The sequence below is a fragment of the Polypterus senegalus genome, chromosome 1 (genome assembly GCF_016835505.1).
Source record: "Polypterus senegalus isolate Bchr_013 chromosome 1, ASM1683550v1, whole genome shotgun sequence".
Taxonomy (NCBI): domain Eukaryota; kingdom Metazoa; phylum Chordata; class Cladistia; order Polypteriformes; family Polypteridae; genus Polypterus; species Polypterus senegalus.
Window position 1 is genome coordinate 231,266,103 of NC_053154.1, and position 25,570 is coordinate 231,291,672.

General features: G+C 38.9%; 1 protein-coding gene across 1 annotated transcript in view; it reads right to left on the bottom strand.

Moving 5' to 3' along the window:
• The window catches only part of LOC120542303 (clarin-3), a 114,042-nt gene that overhangs the window by 43,092 nt on the left and 45,380 nt on the right, over positions 1-25,570 (bottom strand). Inside the window, exon 2 of the mRNA XM_039774699.1 lies at positions 10,588-10,770. Coding sequence (XP_039630633.1) covers positions 10,588-10,770 — 183 coding nt within the window. The remainder of the gene's footprint in view (positions 1-10,587; positions 10,771-25,570) is intronic.

Consider the following 25,570-nt stretch of genomic DNA (forward strand, 5'->3'; position numbering starts at 1 on the left):
TGACTGTCAGTTCACTGTGGGGAGAAGAAGCTCATCTTCCCCAAGTTGTATAATTCTGCTTGAAGAGTTCTCCCTGTCTTGTCTAAGTGGTTTACTCCTGATGAAATCATTTCTAAGACACTAAAGTACTGTCATGGTTTATCTTTATCTTCCACAAATAATTCCATACATTGTGCATTGATCACACTGGCTGATATCTACAAACACTGAGTATTTTATTCCTGTAATTGTATTTATATAAAGTAATGACTCAGAAACTCATCTGAATAAATTAAATCTTCTTGCTCCCATAAGTGTACTGCTTGGGTCTTTCACTTGTAGCTTACAGCTTACTGCAGCAATGCCCAGAGGAGGCAATGCTATCAAACAAATAAGGCTTCTTTGACATTGAAAGTGGCAATCAAACAAATAGGAGCTGCACAGAATGTTGAAAAATATTCATGCCACATGAAAACTACAGAGATGAAATCCATTAATTATTGACAGTTTTCTCTGTCAATTCACTTATGTCTCAGCTGGATCGTTCAAAGAAAACAGATTCCAGTAGGCCCTCCTGTTGCTACACAAATGTTACACATTAAAGAAATATTAATGGCCTTGGGTTTTACTGGGAGTGTAAATTTAGATCCAATTCTACATCAAAATAAACAAGCTAATTCTGGTTCATTTTTATTTTTCTCATTAGATGTGTCTGATTTGCTCACAACCAGTTGTGACAGGAAAAATAACCAGTATGAATTATTGTAAGAATTTTACCTGAAATTCTAGCGGTACACATAGATCTCCCATCCTCAAATGATGTTTAATGGGAATGGAAAATGCAGTCAGAGGTAGTGCAATGTTTAAGTCCGAAAATGAAAAATGGTTTATTGAAAAAAAGAAAATAGTATGGAAAACACAAATTTCAAATAATGGCAGAATATGTTGAAGCATTAAAGCAAAAGGCTGAAAAGAAATACAGCTATACTGTATAAGACAATATTTGATGGCATTCATAAATGAAAAAATGTTTCCATAAATGACCCGAACAGCTAAATCAGGGCAATGAACAGTGTCTGGCATAGACTGGAGTTTGGCCATTGCATGGTGTAGTCCAGTAATGTAATGATAAACTTTATTTTGAATTGCTTAACATGTATACACCATGTGTGGGGGATTATCAATAGTGGCTCCCAAAGATAAGGAACTGTTGTTACTGTGTATGTGTTTCAGGTCGTTTCTTCTTGCACTTCCTGTGGAAGCTCTAATGTCTCTGAGTAAATGTGGTTGTTTACATAGAGTAATTAGTACTTTTCCAATTCAGCAACATAGTCTTTTGTTGTACTACTGAAATCATAGTGATCCACAGTGAGCACATAGCCATTCCAACTTTCCCAAGTAGTGTTCATCCAACAAGCATTGGTGTGAGGCTGTAAAAGCAATATTCATTTGTGGGCTAGAGTCCTGAGTACATGCCATTTCTCATCTTACAATGCTTTGGGGTTATCAAATTTGCTGTATCACTGGGTGATTCTGACATATTTCTATTGCACTTTTGTACTGTATTGAGGATTACTTGTGTTCTGTTCTGTGTATTGTACTGTATTTATCCCCTTTTTTGACACCCACCGCATGCCCAACCAACCTGGAAAGGGGTCTCTCTTGGAACCGCCTTTCCTAAGGTTTTTTCCATTTTTCACCCTACAAGGGTTTTTTTTGGGAGTTTTACCTTGTCTTCTTAGACAGTCAAGGCTGGGGGCTGTCAAAAGGTAAGTCCCATTAAAGTGCATTGTGGCACTTCTTGTGTGATTTTGGGCTATACAAAAAAATAAATTGTGTTGTATTGTGTTGTGTTGTATATCGATAGACCAGAGTGTCAAAACACTGTGCAACAGCTCTATATTTAGGCTTAAATTTTGCTTTCACATCTGCAGCAGTGTCTTATCTTCTTATATAATACACTACTGTGGTTGTCCGTTTGTCTGTCCTGGATTTGAAATCACCTGTAACTCACAAACCGTTTGAACTATTGACCTGAAATTTGGTACACATATACTACATGCTGTCTACTATCTGCTTTCGGAGTGATGATTGACCTCCATGGTTTTTCCTATTTTTATTTTATTTTATTGTAGAATCAACTCTCGGCTGCAGCCATCAGGACGGCCATGCAGCACATGAGTACGGGCACCATTCTCATCCCTATCACCTTCGCCGTCACTTTCCCTACCTCTTCATATCTTAAATCATTCTTGAGGCAAATTGAAGACTTAAGTGCCAGCTTAAGTGAAAAATTAAGGAAAACATACAAAGTAATTGCAACACCAATACTGATTTAATCAGTTTTATTGCAAAAATATGCCGACGAAAGAAAAGAAGAAGTGGGCCAACTAGGGTGGAGAAAAGAAGAGCTGCTCAGGAAGCAGCAAACGCATCAACCTCTGAGCAAACGAATTCTAAATGTACAGAGAAAGAGTATGAAAACTATGAATGTATTCATTGCATGTTATCGTGCAGTGTGCCGTTACTGGTCATCTAATATTTTCTTGTTGTTGTTCATCACTGAAGCACTTAAAGCATTTGGCATGATAGTGAGCAGTGATCATGAGTTTTGATTTTCATTGTGGCATACTGGTGTATATCACTTTCTCCGGCAATGCAGTGTGCATCTTGTAGTTGACAGTAAGCAGATGTCACTGCTATTCAACTTGTCATTGGAAAGATCAGCATGTCAAATGCACTTCAAAACAAGCACCTGGAAATGTGGCACCACAAGACAATGTGACCCAGGTCATCTGTCAAAGGTGCCATCACCCTTTTTTGTGAGCTAATGGTGTCTGGGAGTTTGTTTGGTTTGGGAGGGTCTGACTTACGTGACTATGATCAACTATCCTATTCAATGTCAAGTGTGTCATGTGAACACATGTCGCATCAGGAAGGGCAGGCACGAAATGTAGGACACCCAGAATATCGTTATGTTGCCAAGGCTGTTTTTATGCCAGACATGCAATGTGCTTGTTCGGCTGTTGTTTTTATTGTCAGGCATGTTGTGCCGTAAAAAGAAGTCAAAGCCCAAAATTGGGGTCACTCTGGCCTGCCCGTCCAATTCATGTATCGTGTTGCACATGTCATGGTACAAGCTGTCGAATCAGGCCAAGCTCAAACTACAAATGCCAGTGGTGGGCAAGTTTTTGCATGACAGACATCCTTTAGCATTTTATATGTATATTGTAGATACATGATAGGTGGACCAGAGAACTACAGGTGGCAAGAAGATGTACAAACCAGGAGCACAATTTAGTAAGGCCTTGGAGGAAGAATGAAAACAGGTGCTGGAGAGGAACAACAGACACTAATGAAGGTCCCATTTTTCAGGACTGTGCCATTTTAATGTCAGGCAAGACTGCCAAGAGTAATGACAGTTATGGGGAGCCAGACTTGTTTTGGCCTTCAGTTATTTTGAGGCCTATTTTTCTGTGTGGGAAATCACAACAGCAATGAATGCTTTTACCAACAGTATGGCATTTCCATACCCAAATAGAGGAAAATAGTATTATACAATTATCTATACTAATAAAAGGAAAAGCCCTCACTGACTGACTCACTCACTCACTCACTGACTCACTCTGAGTGTCTGACTAATTCTCCAACTTCCTGTGTAGGTAGAAGGCTGAAATTTGGCAGACTCATTCCTTACAGCTTACTTACAAAAGTTGGGCAGGTTTCTTTTCGATATTCTACACGTAATGGTCATAACTGGAACCTATTTTATCCATATACTGTATTAGACTGCAGCTCGATGGCCGTGGGAGGTGGAGTTGCTTCTCGCATCATCACGCCTCCCACATAATCACGTGAACTGACTGTGAACGCAGTACATAGAAAACAAGGAAGAGCTCCAAAGAGCACTGAAGAAAAAACGCATTACACAATTGAGAAGTGATGCATACAAGCATATTCATAAGTGCAGCTACTGCGGAAACAAAGCACAGTGTAAACCGTAAGTTTAAATTAAGTTCATAGACAGGCTGCCGCTAGCGTTTGTCATGCCCACGGGTAATGCGGGATACAAGTTTAATGAGAGGACGCAGGGTATAAACGAGAGTTTTGATCACTTTGTAACTAAGTTAAAATTGCTGGTGAAGGACTGTGCTTATGCAAATTCCGAGAGACTGTGTTTGTGGAGGGACTGACAGTTAAGGTGGGTGGGGGAGTCACGTCATCATCTCCCCTCCCATTCACCTCATTTCATTCACTTCATTTCGCTCCGAGCTGAGCTCCGCACCTGACGCAGTCTCACCATTTCCTTAGTGTTTAGTCCTCTCTCCTTTACTGATTTATATAAAGGAGAGTGGAGATCGTCAGAGATAGAATAATGTTTGGCTAAAAACTCAGCAAAAGTGCGGGAGAAACTTTTAATTGCCAGGTCTGAGCTAGCATTTAATAAAGCTGTGGACATCACAATCCGAGAGACTGTGTTTGTGGAGGGATTGACAGTTAAGGCGGGTGGGGAGTCACGTCATCATCTCCCCTCCCATTCACCTCATTTCATTCACTTCATTTTGCTCCGAGCTGAGCTCCGCACCTGACGCGGTCTTGCCGTTCTTTTTCCTTAATGTTTAGTCCTCTCTACTTTACTAATTTATATAAAGGAGAGTTGAGATTTGAGAGACAGTGTTTGTGGAGAGATTAAGAGTTAAGGCGGGTGGGGGAGTCACGTCATCATCTCCCCTCCCATTCACCTCATTTCATTCACTTCATTTCATTCCGAGCTGAGCTCCACATCTAACGTGGTCTTGTGGAAGCAACTTCGTCACGCTGCCACCAAATACTCACAGAAAAATCTCTATAGTTTCTCCACACTCTGAATGTATTCCTCGCATCCCCGTTATACCCTCTGATCTCCCATTTCAATTCAAATGCCTCCAATTTCCAGTAAGGCTCTGCTTCGCGATGACAATTACTAAGTCTCAGGGACAGACCCTACAAAAGGTTGCCATTGATTTGAGGCAACATTGCTTTTCTCCTGGACAACTATATGTTGCATTCTCAAAAGTAATCTCAGTGCACAGCTTGGTCATATTACAACCGGAGTGCTGAACTGACAACGTGGTATACAAAGAGATCTTTAACAAATAGTTATTGGTACATTTTTCCTCAGTTTAAAAAGGTTTTCTTTTCTTCTTAATAAAAATTTAAAAGCAGTACTTCGCCTCTGCGAAGCGTTCAGGATTTTGCTATATACAGTATATATATTTGGAGATATGTATATATATATATGTATATATATGTGTCTGTGTATATATATATATATGTGTGTGTGTGTGTGTGTGTGTATGTATGTATGTATGTATGTGTGTATATATATATATATGTATGTGTATGTGTGTATATATATGTATGTTTATGTACGTATGTGTATATGTTCCTGACTTGTGTCCTCACAAAACACAAAAACAAGTATGCGTGTATATGTGTGTGTGTGTGTGTATATATACATATATATATATATATGACAGCAACACTCATAATAGTGACAAAACAATTACATTGACAATCATGTTACGTTATTTTTAAAATGTTTCCTTTTTTTTTTCATAACTTCTTTAACACACTACTTCTCCACTTTGAAGCATGGGTATTTTGCTAGTGTAATTATATAATGGATTACAAGTGAAATCAAGGGCCTTTTGAACCAGAAGAAAAGGGCTTTTAAAGGCAGTGATCAGCATGAGCTCAAGCGCGTGCAGAAGGAACTCCGAGTCCAGCTCAGGGCGGCGAAGGAGCAATACAGGAGAAAGCTGGAGCAGAAGTTGCAGAATAACAGCATGAAGGAAGTGTGGGATGGGATGAAGATCATCACTGGCTGCAGCTTGAAGCAGGGTGCCACCATTGAGAGAGACGTGGAGAGAGCAAACCAAATGAACAACTTCTTTAACAGGTTTGACCACTCTAACTCACTCTCACCTCGGAGTACTGCATCCTCCAACCATCTTTCTGCTGATACCAGCATAGGTGAGACATCCCCACCCATAATTACAGCAGCACAGGTGAGCAGAGAGCTGAGGAGACTTCGTGCCAGCAAAGCAGCGGGTCCAGATGGAGTATCACCACGACTGCTGAAGGCCTGTGCGTTGGAACTGGGGAGTCCTCTACAGCGCATCTTCAACCTGAGCCTGGAACAGGGGAGAGTCCCGAGGCTTTGGATAACATCTTGTATCACCCCAGTCCCTAAGGTATCACGTCCTAGTGAGCTGAATGACCACCAGCCTGTTGCTCTGACGTCACATGTGATGAAGACCATGGAGCGGCTGCTGCTTCACCACCTGAGGCCACAGGTCCGCTACACCCTTGACCCTCTGCAGTTCACATACCAGGAGAAGGTGGGAGCGGAGGATGCCATCATCTATATGCTACACCGATCCCTCTCCCACCTGGACAGAGGCAGTGGTGCTGCAAGAATTATGTTTTTGGACTTCTCTAGCGTCTTCAACACCATCCAACCTCTGCTCCTTAGGGACAAGTTGACTGAGATGGGAGTAGACTCACACCTGGTGGCATGGTTCATGGACTATCTTACAGACAGACCTCAGTATGTGTGTCTCGGGAACTGCAGGTCTGACATTGTGGTCAGCAACACAGGAGCGCTGCAGGGGACTGTACTTTCTCCAGTCCTGTTCAGCCTATATACATCAGACTTCCAATACGACTCGGAGTCCTGCCACATGCAAAAGTTCGCTGATGACACTGCTATTGTGGGCTGCATCAGGAGTGGGCAGGAGGAGGAGTACAGGAAGCTAATCAAAGACTTTGTTAAATGGTGTGACTCAGACAACTTACACCTGAACACCAGCAAGACCAAGGAACTGGTGGTGGATTTTAGGAGGTCCAGGCCCCCGTGATCATCAGAGGTGATTGTGTGCAGAGGGTACTGACCTATAAATACCTGGGAGTGCATCTGGATGACAAATTGGACTGGTCTGCCAATACTGATGCTCTGTGTAAGAAAGGTCAGAGCCAACTATACCTTCTTAGAAGGTTGGCGTCCTTCAACATCTGCAATAAGATGCTGAAGATGTTCTACCAGACGGTTGTGGCGATTGCCCTCTTCTACACAGTGGTGTGCTGGAGAGGTAGCATAAAGAAGGACATCTCACGCCTGGACAAACTTGTTAGGAAGGCAGGCTCTATTGTAGGAATACATCTAGACAGTTTAACATCTGTAGCAGAGTGACAGGCACTAGCCATCTCCTGTCAGTCATGAAGAATCCACTTCATCCACTTAACAGTGTCATCTCCAGGCAGCGGAGTAGCTTCAGTGACAGACTTTTGGCACTGTCTTGCTCCACTGACAGACTGAGGAGATCTTCCTCCCCACACTATGCGACTCTTCAATTCCACCCGGGGGAGTAAATGCTAACATTATTCAAAGTTATTGTCTGTTTTTACATGCATTTTTATTACTCTTTAATTTTTTTTTTTTTTTGTATCAGTATACTGCTGCTGGATTATGTGAATTTCCCCTTGGGATTAATAAAGTATCTATCTATATAATAAATAAAATGGCAATGTATAAAATAATTAATAAAATGTTAAACAATAATAGCACAAAATATGCAATAAGCAAAATTTAAATATTTTAGATATGCAGACTATAAAATACTGTAAGTGCTCAGAGATGCAGGAACAGCAAGACCCACTAGGGGTGGTTACAGTCTCAAGTCCCAAGTGATGAAGACTGTTCTTGACTCCAGAATTAATAACAACGCTAGGTCAAAATTGTCCTTGTTGTGGTGTGTTAGTCACAAACATGACAAAAATATTGTGAGGTGTCCTAAAAGACCCATAAATGCTAGCCAGTATCTTCACTAGCCAGCCCAGATGAGCCATTTCTAGTTCAGCTTCATCCAGACAACAGCCACTGGCTTCAGCATGGCAAGGCCCAAAGTGGCAAAAACTTACTTAAAATTCAAAATATAAAGAAATGTCCCAAAATATATCTTCAAGGGAGAGGGCAACTTCAAACAAAAGAGCAAAAAGCATATACATAAAGGAAGAGTTTATTTAACAAAATTGTAAAAACAGAGCAAAATTATAATGTAAACAGCACAAAACAATCTGCCAAAATGGCAATCCACATCAGTCAAGTTCCAATACACAAATCCCAAAGGAAATTCTGAATAAACAGGCAAGAAATGCCAGTATCCAGAAAAACAAGAAATAATAATACTTACAAAAAAGTTGCCTCCTTGGGCACCACCCACAAAACACACAGAATGGAGGTGCATTTCAGAAATAACTACAAAACACATACAGACATGTAAATACATATCTGGTCCTGAGGTGGTAAGGCATTTTTTAAGTGTATTGTTAAAAGATGGTCAGAAAAAAAGTGCTAATGGAAGAAAGGAAAGCCTAGATCTGGGTTCAGATTCATAAAATTTGTGTATGCACAAAAAAGAGGCCTAAAAATCTGCACGTGCAACTTTCCATACAAAAGTCAGGATTTATAGAAGGAACCTTGACAGGAGAAATTCCATCCATACACAACACTTCAGAAAAAGTGGGAAATGATGACATCCATGGTAAATTAGAGATATACAGCCAAACCAGCTAAACAATAGCTCACATGCAAAATAATGATAAAACACTCTGTGGACAGTCCTTTTCAGTGCCAAAAGCAAAAATCTATCACAGAGACATGAAACACAGTTAACAGCATTCTATGAATAGCATGACCAGCTATATAAGTGTGACAAACATCTAAAACACTCACAACTTTTATACAGTAACATCGCAATGCACATACCAATTCAACCAGGCACACATTTAACTGGGGCACTGTGCAAGTGGAATTTAAGGCAGATACTAAGAGTGCCAGAGTGCTGGCTGAATCGTGGCTATCAAATGAAAATTTCATTAACAGACACTTGGACATGAACCCAGCATATGCAGGCTGAAAAAGAAGAACACCCAAATAATAAAGACTTTAAGAACAGCACTCTCTGAACCCCACCTTACTAATCCACCCCCTTTTACACCCACCTACCCCCTTCCTCATTTACTATATACTGCCTTTGATTCCTGTATGTCTAATCATTTTCCTCTGATGATGACACCTGCTAGATGTCATTTGTGGATTTCCAGCTTCAAAATAATTAATATTACCAGCTGTTATTGTAATGTGTGTTGATGTGACAGACATATTAAACCTTAAAAGAGATGAATATGATGTAGAAACCTTGTTTTATTTCCCATTAAAGAGGGCCAATGCTGCGTATTTCCACTGAAGAATCATTTTGGTTTTTCATCAGTTTATATAGGCTAACTCTTGCCACTTCTCAGGGAAATGACTGACAGGCCAGGAACTTCTCAGCCAAGTTTCATTCCATCATACCCACTATGCTGGAAGCTATTAGCTGACTGAGGAGGTGCTTCATTCAGTTTTCGTATGATATGCATACATAAACATAATATGTTTTTACCAACCTAGAAAAATTCCAACATAGAAAGGTGAATTGTAGCAGTGTTCAGTTTTACAAATGGAACCGGAGCACTTTACTGCACTCATATTGCAATAAGGGACACTAGTGTGAGTGATGCTGCTTATGTTAGCTGTAAGCAGTTACAGCCTATAGGTGCACAAGTCATCTGTGATGCCAAGATGAGATTGACAAACATTGCTCCTTGGTTGCCTATAATTCATTTATTTTGAGGTAAAGCAGCGTTGGCAGACAAGTTGGTGGTGGTGCCTAAATGATTACTGTCTTATTCACAAGGTAGCTGGGTGAACCCTCGTTTTTTTAAATGGACTATGCTATTCATTGTAACTGCAGTCATGCCATTACATGTGCCAGCTGGTAGTGGCTAACCACCCAGATGCTGGTGCCTTATGCCTTCCCTGACTCCCTTAACACAGTGGAAATGCACTATAATACAACACATGCTCTTGCACACTAAGTTATGGACTTCTCAAATGCCAGTGGTGGTGACTCGATGTGTCAGGTGAGAGGCTGCTCTGCTAGCCAATGAAGGTCTACAGCATTGTGATTGCATATGTATGAGGTTAATTTGCATAATCCATATATGGCTGTTTCAGTGGGCAGGGTTCAAGGCACATTTATGTATGGACATTTACAAGATGATTGTTATTTATAAAGGGTAAGTTACTTAGAAATATATGTATGCTAAGTTTTTAATTTTCAGATTTTTATTTGATATAAGCATTTTTATGTTTTTTGGGGTATGTTCAAATCCATGCAAAATTTTATGAAAGAGAGAGAGAGTTTTGTTGGGCTGAATGGCCTTTTCCCATCCAGATTGTTGTAATGTTCATACCAGGCTCATAATTTCCATGGTATATATTGTACTTTCTTGACTTTTTGTTTATTCATCCCTTATTTTTCTTCTTTAATGAAATACTCTTTTTTTTATTTCAACTTTCTTGTCACTTGTCAAAGTAAGAGGCTCTCTGCTAAAGGTCACCATGCTTTTCACAAATTTACATTATATTCTTATAATGTAATATGTCACATAAATAAAAAAAAATGATCCTTTAGTTTATCATTTTTAACTAAGCTTTCAAATCAGAATGAAATTATTACTTACCACTTATTGAGCTCCACACATAAACCCCTATGGGTCCTAAGTAAGTCTCATAAGGGTTGCTGAAGATATTGTATGCACTAGTCCCAAAACTGCACAATGAACAGAAGAGACTGACAGCCAAGAAGGTGACAACTAAGGCATGAAGGGGTCCCGAAGTGGTTCCTTTATTCACTACCTTTAATACTAGAAAAAAACAAGAAAAAAAAAAAGATTAGGATGCTAAAGTAATGTCTAAAGTCTCTACGGCTGTCCTCAAACTGCCAAGTTTATCAGACCCAATTTTGAGTTTTTGGCATATCTGACTCACATCAAAAATTTTCTTCTTACTGTGCAAACAGCAAAATTTCCCAGGAGACCAATACTTCAATTGGATGTGAATCTTCTTCACATATGGATGTCAAATACAATATACAGTAATATTAACTTTGAAACAGCCACGTATATGTGGACATACAGATTTGATTTTTGAAGCCAAAGTGATTATTTTACACGCCACTCTCTGAGCTATATAGCCTACTACTACCTACTTAACTTTTATCAACATTTATCTAATTCTATATTTATTGTTCTAGTATCAGAATGTAGTTTAAGTTAATTTGTTTTGGTTTCAACAGATGTTTTTTTCATATTTTTGATTCTTGTTTTCTTTTTTTCACATCTTCGCGCCCCGCTTTTTGTTACTGCACGCACCCACAGGTTGAGAACCACTGATATAGCTGATTAACTTCTTCAATGTTTGTGAAATAAACAACTACAGATGAAAGATGATTAAAATACACATTGCTGAAGTAAGGGGTGAGTAGCTGCCTCAAGTGTAAAAGCTCAAGTACTTTAAGGTCTTGTTCATGAGTTATCGTATATACGTTCTTGGTCATGACATTGACAGTTTTGGACCACTGTAGTGAAAAGGGATATAAGTTCTCAGATAAAACCTTTACTTTGCCAATCTTCATCCCCATCCTCACCTATCACTTTGAGTTCTGATTGAAAGAATAAGCTCTCAATGACAAGTGGTCAAGATGAGGTTCCTGCACTGAATTGCTGGGCTTATCCTCTCTGATAAGGTGTGCAGATCAGAAATATGGGAGGACCTCAGAGTAGAACCACCGCTTCTCTAGATCAAGGGTGCCAGATGAAGTGCTGTGGGTACGTAGCAATGATGCAACAAAGTACAAGACACATCCAACCTGAGAAGACCCAGGGGCAGGCCCATGATACATTGGAGGGATTCTTTTTCTTTACTGGCCTGAGAGCATCTGCAAATTTCCCAAGAGGAAACACCACCATGGCCCTCATCAGGGTAAACCGAGTGAAAGTTAAGCGAAGGTACAGGATAAGATGTCACTGTATATACAAAATAAGATCACTTTAGAACAAATACAACTTTTTGGAGAAAAATATGCTTGCATTGTGAAGAAAAACCACAGGTAGTCGAAGTGAAGAAATAAAAGGGCAGGAGAATACTTTCTCTTGCATCTATGTTATCATCTATGTTTACATCATTTTATTAACATAAACATGATGTTATCTGTCTAGGCTTTTATTTTTTAGTGCATGCTGGTCATTTAAAATCATTTCCTGCATAAATGCAAGAATAAGTATATAGTCTTCAAAAAAATCCAAACTGTGTTTTTAGCCCAGGAATGTAAACAATGCCTACAGTATACAAAGATTTAAAGATGTACAAGAAATCAATTACACGTTTTAGATTTAAATTCCTGTCCCCCCTTTTTATTTTACTTTTGTGCTTTACAGAACAGTGTACACTGCAGTCTATAACTAAAGTCAAGAGTCCATGTGGTATGTTATGCAAGAGCACTGCCTATCTGCTGAACTCCCGCTTTATCCTTATGCCTGGTATTTGGATAAACATGCTAAGTATTTTATTATCTGAAGTTCAGAAAGATATGGGACATTGTTCAAGCCACAATAGAAAATATCATGCTTGAAATGACAAGTTAAGTTTGAGCTACTTTACCAAAACAAATGTTTAGTTCATCTCTAAAAGCAGATCATAGCGCAGAATTATAATATTGTTAAAAATTATACCTAGGAAAATAACAAATATCAGTACTGTTTATCTGCATAAGGAAGTCAGTGAAAAACACAAACATTTGAGAATAATCAGTACTCCATCAGTTTTCTTTATAAAGGGCTAATATGAAAAAAGTGGTCAATGAGGAAAACCAGCATCTAAACATAAAATTGTAGAATAAATTGGCACCTTTGTAAGAGTAATTACAATTGATTTTTCTTGAGACTAACCATAAATACAGAAATCCCTAAAGAAAGCTATTATCAGAACAAGAACTTGCAGAGAGAGTACCAATCAATACAAAAATTATCACAAAATAGTAGAATAAATGTACTTTCCACCTGTCTTTCATAGATGTTTAAATAGAAAAACAGTATTATCTTTTTAAATAATTGACAAAAGCTGAGAAATTTTAATAGATAAATGACATAATAGCTTTTCAGTGATTTGGTCTTCAAGGAATAGATTTGTGAAATCTGCTCAATCTCCCTCACACAAAGCTTCATATCAGCTTTTTTTAATTTTGCCAGGAGAAAGCTAATAAGAAATTATATGTATTTCTTAGGAACAAATAGAATTTCAAACATATTCTAAAAGCCAATTTTGGGTATATTTACTTATTGATGCTTAAAATATTTCTCCCTGTCATAAATCCAGACATCATCATACAGTATGATCCTCTTCAGCCTGTTTCGTTCCTCAGACATCAGCGCCATTCTCTCACTGACCCTCACTCATTCAAGTTTCTGCTTACTGAAGAAAGTACCGCACATTGCATTAGCATGTGCACATCAATGCATGAAGGATGTGTCTGCATTGTTATAATTTATTATTTAGCAACACTTCTCTAGGTGGTACATTGCCTCCCTGGGTTGATTTTTTCCTGGTTGCCTACTGTGTGACATTTAGATGTCCTCTCTGTGCTCACATGAGTTTCCATCTGGGTCTCCAGTATATAAACAAAAACAATTACAGAAAACCAGGTACAGCAACCAAAAAATTGGAATAGCCATTTGATGAAGGTAAGTCTATGATAAATTTCATGTAGAAATTTCTCCAAGAGCATTTCAAAACAAGAAATGTATGCGGTAAACTAGCATGAAAATAAATTTGCTTTAGATGTATAATAGTGAAAAGATGTGCTAAGACATTCTTCATTGTGATTTTGGTAGCCACTTGAATATAAAGCAATTAAACCAGCTGTAAAATAATGCCTAATTATTTAGCAAATTTCAAGTACTCTGTGTTTGACTAACAAGAACTGTTTTTTGAACCAATGATTACATACATTTTTATAGTGGGACACTTTTTTGTTATAAATAACCTATGCAAGATATATGTTTAAAATCCAACAAAGCTTAGGAGTAAAAAAAATACCTAAAAAGGCCTCCAAATTAAAGAGTCAGGCAACTGATCACTTCTTTTCATGAAAACTTTGTTCTGTTTGATCTGAAATACACGGCTCAAGTGATGGTTACTCAGCTGTGGTTTGTAATATAACTTGTTGATGTTCATCAAGCTAAAAGTTTTCTCACACACCTACATAGATCCGAATAACAGCACAATTGTTTTCACTGCTTGTCATATGCAGACAAACTTCATAGAATTCCTCCAGCCTTACAGAATGAAACAGTTCTTGTGCTACTGGTTCATTGTCGAAAATCAGAAAAAAATTACGCTATTGCTAGAGACCTCTTAATTTTATCAGAGTCATTAAACTGATGCAAACAATTTCCATGGCAGTGTGAAAGAAGACTTTGTTCTTGACTAAGTGTCAATGTTGTTATGAGAACAAGGTGAGCGCAGTTCTAAAGGCATTAACATTTGAGTGCGGTTCTAGAACAAAACATTAAACTTGTACATGTGAGCGAAAATGTCCAAAACAAATGAAAAATTGCAGAGCCGGTCTGAATCTGTGAAATTAAGGAAATCCACATTTTTTTCCAGATTTTCCAAAAAATAGTTGATCTCCTCTCTTATTTATTACAGTCATTTAAATCCCTTTCTCATGCTGAACTAATCAACATTTGAATGACAGGGTTAGTCGAAATGATCTTCAAGAAAGTAAATGAGCAACCTTAAGCCAACTTGCACAAGTTCACAAGTTTTATCTTGTCATACAGGTTCAGGTTGTTTGTTGCTACTTTAATAAATTCCATTGATAGCTCTTCCATAATTTCAAAACTTTTCATTTATTCCATTGACAAAAAACAATATGTACATTTATTCAATAAAGCTGAATGAAATTTGAATTTCGACATTTTCTTGTTCAACTCACAAGCCATGTCTTCACCAATTATTTCAATCTAACAAGTAACTGCCCTATATAATATGCATTTTTTTCTCCAATTTGCTCTTATACCTGTGGTTTTTATCACAGACTTCTTCAAAAACTCTCCTTCAGAGAACTTCTTGCTTTATTTATCAAGTTGGTAGTTTGCCTTTGTGGTGACCTCTTGGACAGTATGAAAAATACATTTTGCTGCATTTTTGATTTAAAAATGGCAAATGAGATTACTCTATTTAAACAGTGCAACGTTTTATTTATGTTACGATCATGTACTGTTAAAATTTTTCTCATGTCTATCTTTATTATTTCCGATATATTTGGTTCCAATTTAGGTTTTTTATAGTGTTGATTTCCATTTTTTTTAATTTTTGCTTTCTAAATTTAAAAGTTAAAAATTGAATTTAAATATTTTCACATATTGTTTTTCTTATCCCATGGCATCATTTTGCTACCTATGGGATCTTTTTGTTGTCTAATTAGTGTGCAGCAGCTACCATGTTGTTCTGCAAAGATGACTAAAATGATATAAAGGACAGTGTTATAAATGTCCTGGTTGTCCAAAACTATCAATATTTGAACAAACCTTTGTATGTCATTTCATGACTTAGCGTTCTGGTTGGTTCTGGTTCTTTTACTTCTGACTTTCAGACACAAAATTATTTTAGGTGATTCAATATATTGTTCTGCTGGTATTGACTTTTGGCCTTTTTTTCCAACTACTTTTTATTTAGCAGCCCCTTTTTTTTTTTTTTTTTTATTTATTAATTTTATTACAATCAATACATAGCAATCAAGTTTTTACAAAAAAAAAGAATTATGCTAAGAACAGATCGATCCCCACCCTTGAGAGAGAGAGCAAGCCAAATGGTGTAAAATTTAAGGCTTGTAAAAATACCTAAATCAACAAATTCTCTGTGCTTTATAAACTCATTTCAAAATATTACTGATTAGATCCTGCCATGTTTTGAAAAAGTCTGCACAGATCCTCTAACTGAGTATTTGATTTTTTCCAATTTTAAATAATATAACACATCAGTTTCCCACTGACTTAAAAGAGGAGAGTTTGGGTTCTTCCAGTTTATCAGAATAAGTCTGCGTGCCAACAGTGTAGTGAATGCAATCACAATTTGTTTGTCTTTCTCCACTTTAAGACCCTCTGGAAGAACCCCAAACACAGCTGTTAATGGGTTAGGAGGGATTGTGAGTCCAAGACTGTCTGAGAGGTAATTAAAATTTTTGTCCAGAATAATGTTAATTTGGTGCAGGCCCAGAACATGTGACCTAGTGAGGCTGGGGCTTGGTTGCAACGTTCGCAGGTTGGATCATGCCCTGGAAACATTTTGAGAGTTTTAGTCGAGACAGATGTGCTCGATATATAATTTTGAGTTGTATAATTGTATGCTTTGCATATGGAGCTTGAGTGAATTCTCTGCATTGCTACTTTCCACTCCTTTTCTGATATATTAATTGAGAGGTCATTTTCCCAGTGTCCTCTTGGATCTTTGAAAGGAAGGGATTGTAAAAGGATTTTATATATTGTAGAGATGGAGTCTAACTCCTTGAAATTGAGCAATAATTTTTCCAGCGTGGATGAGGGTGCAAGATGAGGAAAATCTGGAAGGTTCTGTTTAACAAAGTTCCTGATTTGAAGATAGTGAAAGAAATTTGTAGCTGGAATGTTAAATTTGGAATGTAATTGTTCATAGGATGCAAAGACGTTGTCTATATAAAGATCTCTAAGCAAGTTAATTCCAAATTTTTTCCAGATATTAAAACTGCATATGTTTGTGAGGGTTGAAAGAGGTGGTTCTTTTGCAGGGTGCCACAGAAAGAAGCTTCTCCGTCTTAAAATGCTTTCTACATTGGTTCCAGATTCTAAGTGAGTGGAGCACAATTGGGTTATTAGTGTATTGCCGATAACGTGTGTTTATTGGAGCACAGAGCAAGGAATACAAAGAAGTACTGCAGGATTTTACTTCTATTGCGTCCATGCCTGTGTATGTTCTTCTATTTGTGTCCAGGTTCTTATCGACTGTATATTTGCGCCAGTAATAAAACTGGAAGTTAGGTAGAGCCATGCCGCCTTCTGCCTTTTGTCTTTGTAGGGTCGCTCTTTTGATGCGTGGATGTTTAGAATTCCAAATAAATGAGGTTATTGTTGAATCTAATTGCTTAAAGAACGATTTATTAATGTATATTGGTATGTTTTGAAATAAAAAGGAGCTTAGGAAGAATATTCATCTTAACAGTGTTAATTCTTCCAGCTAGTGTGAGATGAAGGGTTGACCATCTATGCAAGTCTTGTTTAATTTTTTCCATGCAGACGACAAATTTTGTTGATAAAGAGCTTTATGTTTACTTGTGATGTTTACCCCGAGGTATTTAAACTGTTCTGCAATGATAAAAGGAAGGGTGTCTAATCTAATATTATATGCTTGAGAATTCACGGAAAGAGTACACTTTTATTCAGATTAATTCTGAGACCAGAGAGCTTTTGAAATTCTGTGAGTGCTGCTAAGACTGCAGGCACAGAATTTTCTGGGTCCGATATATACAGTACCATGTCATCTGCATATAATGAGATTTTCTGTTCCAGTCCTTCTCTGCTAATCCCCTTTATCTGATCAGTATTTCGACAATGTATTGCCAGTGGTTCAATGGCAATTGCAAACAGCAGTGGTGACAAAGGGCATCCTTGTCTTGTGCCACGTTCTAGTTTAAAGTAGTCTGAGCAAATGTTATTGATGCAAACTGAAGCTTCTGGGTTAGTATACAGTAATTTAATCCATGCACAAATGTTCGGGCCAAACCCAAACTTCTCCAAAATAGTAAAAGGTATTTCCATTCAATCATGTCGAATGCTTTTTCTGCATCCAATGATAATAATATTTCTGGGGTGTTTGATTTAGTTGGTGAGTATATTACATTAAACAGGCGTGAAGATTTGAAGATAAGTGTCGGCCCCTAATAAATCCAGTTTGGTCTTGTGATATTACGAGGGGAGCACTTTCTCCATCCTTCTAGCTATGATTTTAGAGAGTATTTTAACGTCGTTATTCAGAAGTGAAATTGGTCTGTATGATGCACATTGTAATAAGTCCTTATTTTGTTTTGGAAAGACAGTGATTAGTGCTTGGCAAAAGGTTTGTGGAAGAGATTGGTTATCTCTGGCTTCTGTAAATGTTGCTAATAGGAGAGGAGCTAGCTGAGCGGAGAATTTCTTGTAAAACTCTGCAGGGTAGCCGTCAGGGCCTGCTGCTTTTCCACCTTGGAGTGACTTTATAGCATCCAGTAATTCTGATAATGACAGAGGTTTATCGAGTTCCTCCACACTAAAAGCGTCAATTTGTGGTATCTGTAATTTATCCAGAAATGCATTAGATTGTATATTGTCTTCTTTAAACTCAGTAGTATATAGGGATTTATAGTAGTCTCTAAAAGTGTACATTATATTTTTGTGTTCGATGATTTTATCTCCATTCGTGTTAGTAATTACGAGATTGCGTTATGTACATCTTGCTTGTGAATTTGTTGCTAAAAGCTTATTAGCTTTCTCCATGTTCATAATAATGATGTCTGGATTTGTAAATTAGTTGTTTGGTTTCTTTAGTTGTCAAGAGGTTTAATTCTGAATGTAGAGCCTGCCTCCTCTTATGTAGAGTCTCGCTTGGTAGTCTGGCATGTTCTTCATCTATTTTAGTAATTTCGCTTTTTAACTCTGCTACATTCTTCGCTTCGGATTTATTTCTGTGGGAGAGATATGAGATAATCTGTCCTCTTAAGAAGGCCTTAAGAGTTTCCCAGAGTATTCCTGCAGAGATCTCAGGGGATGTATTTGTCTCTAGAAAGAATTCAATTTGTTTGGATATAAATTCAGTACAATTCTCGTCAGCTAATAGAAGTGGATTGAGGCGCCATCTGCGGGGTGAGTGTATGGGGCCCCTTATTCTTTAATCTAGCCATGTACTTTATACCTCACATGTGTAGCCTTTGTTCCAAAATCGGTGAAAAAGGATATGTGGTCCATTCTTTCATAATCACTCTGAATTCTCTGTCATCTTTCTGTTTCTTCACTTTTTTCATTTTAGGGCTGTTATGTCAGTAAAATGGCTTGGAGAATAAATTAGTAACAGAAAAGGGTCAAAGGGACACAAGTGTCAAAGCCAAATCAAGAGACACCAAGGTCTAAAATACAGGGCAAAAAGGTCAGGACCAGGGAAAAAAAATAGAAAAGGCACTACAAAAAAGTTTTTTTGTGTCTGCAGCTCGGATAAAAAAGTAAATTCTCAGGTGACCTTTTATCTCGTAATGTCATTACCTGAAAGTTATCGCCTCTGCGGACGTGCTCCTAGCAACGGGTGTGGTGTTCCTGAAGTTGGGAAGAAAACTTAGCAAAAGTACTTATACTGTACAGTTGAAAACTAAAATGTAAAGAAAAAAACATATCCCAACAAGGTGAACTATGGTGAATATTCACAGTTAAAACTGTGTCAGAGCATAGTTTCCCCAACCTGGTCTAGCTAGTTTACTATTGCTCAAAGGTAATTATATTAGCATACCTTGTTACTTTTTCACTGCAAGAGATCAGTTTAATAGAAAAGAGCCACAAGAATGAATTGTAATAAAATCTGTACACATCTGTGACTTACTGGAACAAAATATGCACTTAATTTAAAACGGGAACTCTAAAACATTTTCTGTGATTTTATTTCCAATGTTGGTTTTATAGTTAAAGTGATGAGCAAATTAAAAGATACTGTAGATCATTTATAATAATAATTCATCATTCATAATAGTTAGCCAACCTAATAAATGTAAGCAGTAGTTTCGCTGAATTAGGGACAAATCACTTACAATTAGGTGGCAGTTTGAGAAGATCTACAACCAAATATGTTCAGAAGCAATGTTGCTATGAAACATTGAAATTTATATTCATATGATTTGGTAAACTATTATGTCTTAGACCTAACAAAGCTACTCCAGCTTGCTGTGCAAGTTCATAATAAAGATGACTTCTTACTGTATATATTCCTGTATAGATTCTATGGTTAGAAACTAAAATACGGTGATCAAACCAACTTCATCCAATATCCAGTTCTGAGCTGAAGGGGAGCAGAGTTTATCCTGGCAGCCCTGGATACAAATAATTATCACTGCCATTCGATAAAGGAGTGATAAAAGTGATGACCTGCACTGGAGTAAATTGTTATTTGCCAAGTCTGATAGTACAAGATTATAAAAAATGTCCAATGAAAATATCAAAACTAAAAAAAAATAAAATAAAATAAACTATAATCAAGCAATATCTTAAGTTAGAAATATATACAACAGTATATAATCAAAGAAAAAAACACAGTATAAAGTACAATTCCTTCACAAGTTTATTAGGGTAGACAGTCAACTCTTCTGGGGTGTATGAGCAATACTATTGTAAGTCTGAAGGGTATCCAAGATTTCTTTCAAGTAAAGAACGTAGTTCAAGAGGTGGCTGACATATTTCAGAGGAGTCACCCTCCTCTTCTGGGATTTTTGTACAAGCACTAATGTGTCTTTTATCAAGCATATAGCCAAACATCAAAACACACATGAAAAAAAAAAATAAGGAAAATGCAATAAAGATAATAAATAAAGCTATGATAATAATAAGAGGTTTTGTGATTTACCTGTGTAACAATTATCAAGTCTTTGATACTGTAAGATACATGAATGTAATGATGACTATCACTTCAAATCTTCACCCAAGAGATGAAATCAAACCAACTATAGTAAATATACACAGGGAAGCAGTGACCAAAGTCACATAATAACAGGAAAACTGCTACATAAACAATATAAAGTGTATATAAATATTTTATAAATAAAGACAAGTAATTTCTTTTATAATGAGGTTGGAATGCATTATGACAAACCGAATATCAGACAGGATGAAGCTGAGCTTATAATATTATTGAAATAACATAGAAAAAGCAAATGTTCTAAAATTGATTATTAACAGTAGACCCTGTCTTTGTACAAGTGAACAATGATCAACAAAAGAAAAAGAAGCTTCAACTTAGGGTTCATTGAAGAACTGTAGTAGTTGAGTTAGTGCTAGGATCTTTTCACTTGTCTCTCTCCAATATTTATTCTTGTTTCTTGTTTCTGCTTTGTTAACTTGGCATCTCTGATAACTTTCTAATTTTTAAATTGTGTCTGTGTCTAGAAAGTAGTTTATTCTTTTTATTTTGTTTTTATCTTTCGTTCTTTTCCCTTGCTGCTCTCACAGAGGAGAGAGGCTGGGAGCATGCACTGATGCAGGACATTGCTGTACCAACCACATCAGGATCCCAAATTAGGACCTGAGTGCAGCCATGCAGCAGGTGACACCTCAGCTCCATACTAGTTCAAATGGAATGGAACAGTGTAAGGTGTTTTTACAGTGACTTGAGTGCCAATCCTGTCACCAACCCCCGAGTTCTCCCTGCAAGTTGGAGGACCTACTTTCAGGGCTGGATACAGATTAACATCATACCCAGGATGGCACAATTGCAGGTTAAGTGTTTTGCTCAAGGGCCCAATGGATTGGAATCACTACTGGCATTTACAGGATTTAAGCCAGCAACCTTCCAATTACCAGCTCAGATCCTTAGCCTCAAAAGCACCACTCCACCTGATCTCACAGAGTTCATAATAATGTCTAAACGTCAAGATAGTATTTTTATAGGAGACTTACTTAATCAGCAAAGATCAGTTTCAGTAGCAAAGAGATTAGACTGGCCAAATATTCCACTCCTGCTATACAAAGAAAACTAGAGGTGTGGGAATCTCAATTCATAGAACGATTTCATTTTCATTATCAGACATAGTATCTGATCCTGAAGGGCAATATGTGATGGTGATGGTAATTTATTTAATTGTAAAGTGATTTTGATAAATATCTACACACCCAATGCGGATGATAGAGACTTCATCCAAAATGTGGTTGCATCCATTCCTAACTTGAACACTCACAAAATTATAATGGCTGGAGACTTTAATTGTGTTTTAAATCCAGACCTGGATAGGTCTTCAGCTACAGAGGCGATAACATCTAACTCTGCAAAAATAATCACACAGTTTCTAATTGATCATAACTTATCAGGCCCATGGAGATTTCTAAATCCCTCCTTAAGCGAATACTCCTTCTTCTCCCCAGCATATCATTGTTACTCAAGAATTGATTACTTTGTTTATTAGATAACAATTTCTTGCCCATGAGCAAATCTTGCAAATACAATGTTATTGTTATCTCCAACCATGCCCCTGTAATCATGGAGCTCACATCACTATGCCCCACATACTCATCTCAAAGCTGGTGTCTTAAATCCCTGTTATTAGCTGACGAGAACTGTACAGAATTTGTATCCAAGCAAATTGACTTTTTTAGAGGCAAATGCATCCTCACAGGTATCTGCATGAATACTGTGATAAACTCTGAAGGCATTTTAAAGAGGACAGATTATCTCATATCTCTCCCACAAAAATAAATAGGAAGCAAAGATGGGCACAGAATTAATCAGTGAAATTACCAATATAGATCAAGAACATCCCAGGTCTCAAAATGAGGCAGTTTTTAGGAAAAGACAGCCTTTGCAATCAGAACTCAACCTATTGACAACAAAAGAAACAGAACAACTAATTTTTAAATTGTGACATCATTACTATGAACACGGAGAGAAGGCTAATAAGATCTTTGCTCAACAAATCCACAAGCAGGAAGTTCAAAATGCAATATCAGTAATAACCAACACAGACAGAGGTAGAATTATTGGTCATAAAAATATAATGCACACATTTAGAGACTTCTATAAATCTTTATATTCTGCTCAGTTTAAAGAATACAACACACAATCTACTGTGTTTTTGATACATTATGGATACCACAGCTAAATACTCTCAGTGCAGAGGAATTGGATAAACCTCTGACACTATCAGAACGTCCTGGGTATGATGTTAAACTGCATCTGGCACTGCAAGCGGTCCTCCAACTTGCAGGGAAATCATGGGGGTTGCTGGCAGGATTGGCACTCCAGCCACCATAAAAAAAATTCACAAAGCTCTGAGACTACAGAAAGGACTCCTTTTTGCGCTCTGCAGGAGTAGCTCTGCTGCAGCCGCTCATAGGAAGGCTGCACGCATCATGAAGTGGATGGAGGAAAGCCCTGGGGAGCCCCATCCCCGGAAGAGACGAAACTGTTGGAGAGCCAATAGAGTCAGGTCTGTTGGGGATCGGAACTGGTGTGGTGCTGAGGCATCGCACGCTGCACGGCAGCACTCGGGTCCCAATTTGAGGTGGCCCATACGGGTGGGCTCATGGAACGTCTTGTCTTTCCAGCAAGATGATCATCTTCTTCTGCTGTCGGAGGAGCTGCGTAAACTCCGCATTTCAGTGGCGGCACTCTCTGAGGTGCGCAGACCGGGGACTGGCCAGATCTCTGTAGGTGGATAAACCTTTTATTGGTCTGGTCGGTCTGATGGCTGTCATACTCGCGGAGTTGCTGTTGCTGTAGCGGATTGGCTTCTTCCGATGGTGTCCGATGTCACTCCTTTCAACGAGCGTATTTTGAGACTCCGATTATGGCACTCTCTGGGTGCCTTTTCTGTTGTCTCAGTGTATGCTCCAACCGCGGTGAGTGATGCCTCGGCTAGGGAGGCATTTTATTCACAGCTTCGCTCAGTGGTTGATGGGTGCCCACGAGGTGACACTCCTCTGGTCATGGGTAACTTTAATGCAGCCACTGGCACTGACAGGGCTGCCTATGAGGATTGTCTCAGTCCCCATGGGTCTGGTGACTGTGGTGAAAGTGGCTCCATGTTCCTTGACTTTGCAAAAGGTCAGGGGCTGCGAATCGCTGGATCCTGGTTCCAGCACCCTGAACCACATCGTTGGACTTGGTATTCCAATACTGATGGTGCGGTGAAGGAAATCGATCACATCCTCGTGGGCAGACCCGGGAGGCTCTTGCAAAACTGCAGGGTCTACAGAAGTGCCCAGTTTGTGAATTCTGACTACAGACTTGTTGTTGCTACTCTTAGGATCCAGCTTAGGTCCAGTAGGTTATCCACCTACTAAGAAAATGAGCCTGGACATGGCCAGACTCCAAGACCAGGCTGTTTCTAATGAGTTTGCACGTAGTTTGTGTGAGGAACTTTCAGATTTGGGTATGACTGCCGATCCTAATGTGATGTGGGAGACCTTCCGTGACAATTCCCTGAAGGTTGCTGAGGTTTGTTTCATCTCGCAGGGGACCCTGGATATCATTGAGAGGAGTCACAGTGCACGGCTCAATAGCAATTCTGGTCTGTACCAGGAACTGAGAAGGACGGCTGCGAGGACTCTGAGGGCAGATAAAGAGGCGTTTGTTAGAGGAATCTGTGAGCAAGTGACACACCATCTGTGGTCTAGCGACCCATGTCGTGCTTACAGAGGAATCAAAGCATTATACACATCTGAATCTGTTCCTCAGAGAGTCGCAGTCAGGGCAGCTGATGGAACGGTCCTTACGAATGACACTGCAGTTGTGACCCGCTGGGCTAGCTACTTTGAGCAGTTGTTCAAAGCTGATCCTCCAGCTACTATGTTGGATATCTCTGGGTCCACGGTTCTTGAGGCTGATCCTCCAATTAGCTGTGAACCACCCAATCTCACTGAGATTGCACAGGTGGTGAACCAGCTGAGGTGGGGGGGAAGGCTGCAGGGATTTGTGGTATCCGGGGTGAACTTCTCCATGCTAGTGGTAAGGCTGTCCACCTGGCATTGCAAGCAATCTTTGCTTCCATTTGGGAGACTGACATCATCACAACTGACTGGAAAACATGACTTGTCATAACTATCTGGAAAGGGAAGGGTGATCGCCTGGATTGCAGCAACAACAGGGGGATAACACTGTTCTCGGTGCCGGGTAAGGTCCTTGCTAGGGTTGTCCTCAATAGGATTCGTGATCACTTGTTCACCTACCAGTGATCGGAACAGTCTGGTTTTATGCCTAAGAAGTCTACCATCGACCGCATCCTGGCACTGAGGGTTCTCACGCAGTGCAAAAAGTTTCTTTGCAGCCTTTGTCGATTTTCGCAAAGCGTTCGACTCAGTTGATCGAGCTGCCCTGTGCTGTCTTTGAGGTTGCTGGATATCATGGCTTACCTGTACACTGGTACTGTGAGTGCTGTGCAGAGTGGAGGCAAAACCTCTGCGTTTTTCCCAGTTGTTTCTGGGGTTCATCAGGGGTGTGTTCTTGCTCCTGATTTGTTCAATGCTTGTATGGACTGGGTGTTGGGCAAGGTCATGAGGTCCAGCGGCTGTGGGGCATCTGTTGGTGAAGAAAGGTTCACGGATCTTGACTTTGTTGTCAATGCTGTGATCTTTGCAGAGTCAATAGAGGCTCTGATTGGGGCGCTCGAGAGACTGAGCGAGGAGTTTGAGTGTCTGGGCTCCTGAGTGTCCCGGATAAAAACTAAGATCCAGGCCTTTAATGACCTCTTGGGCACAGCCATCAGCAGTGTGTCTGTTTGAGGACAGAGTGTTGACCTTGTTGAGAGGTTTACATACCTTGGCAGTGACATTCATGTCTCTGGTGACTCTTCCAATGGAGTCAGTAGACAGATTGGGAGAGCATGGGGGGGTCATGAGGTCACTGGAAAGG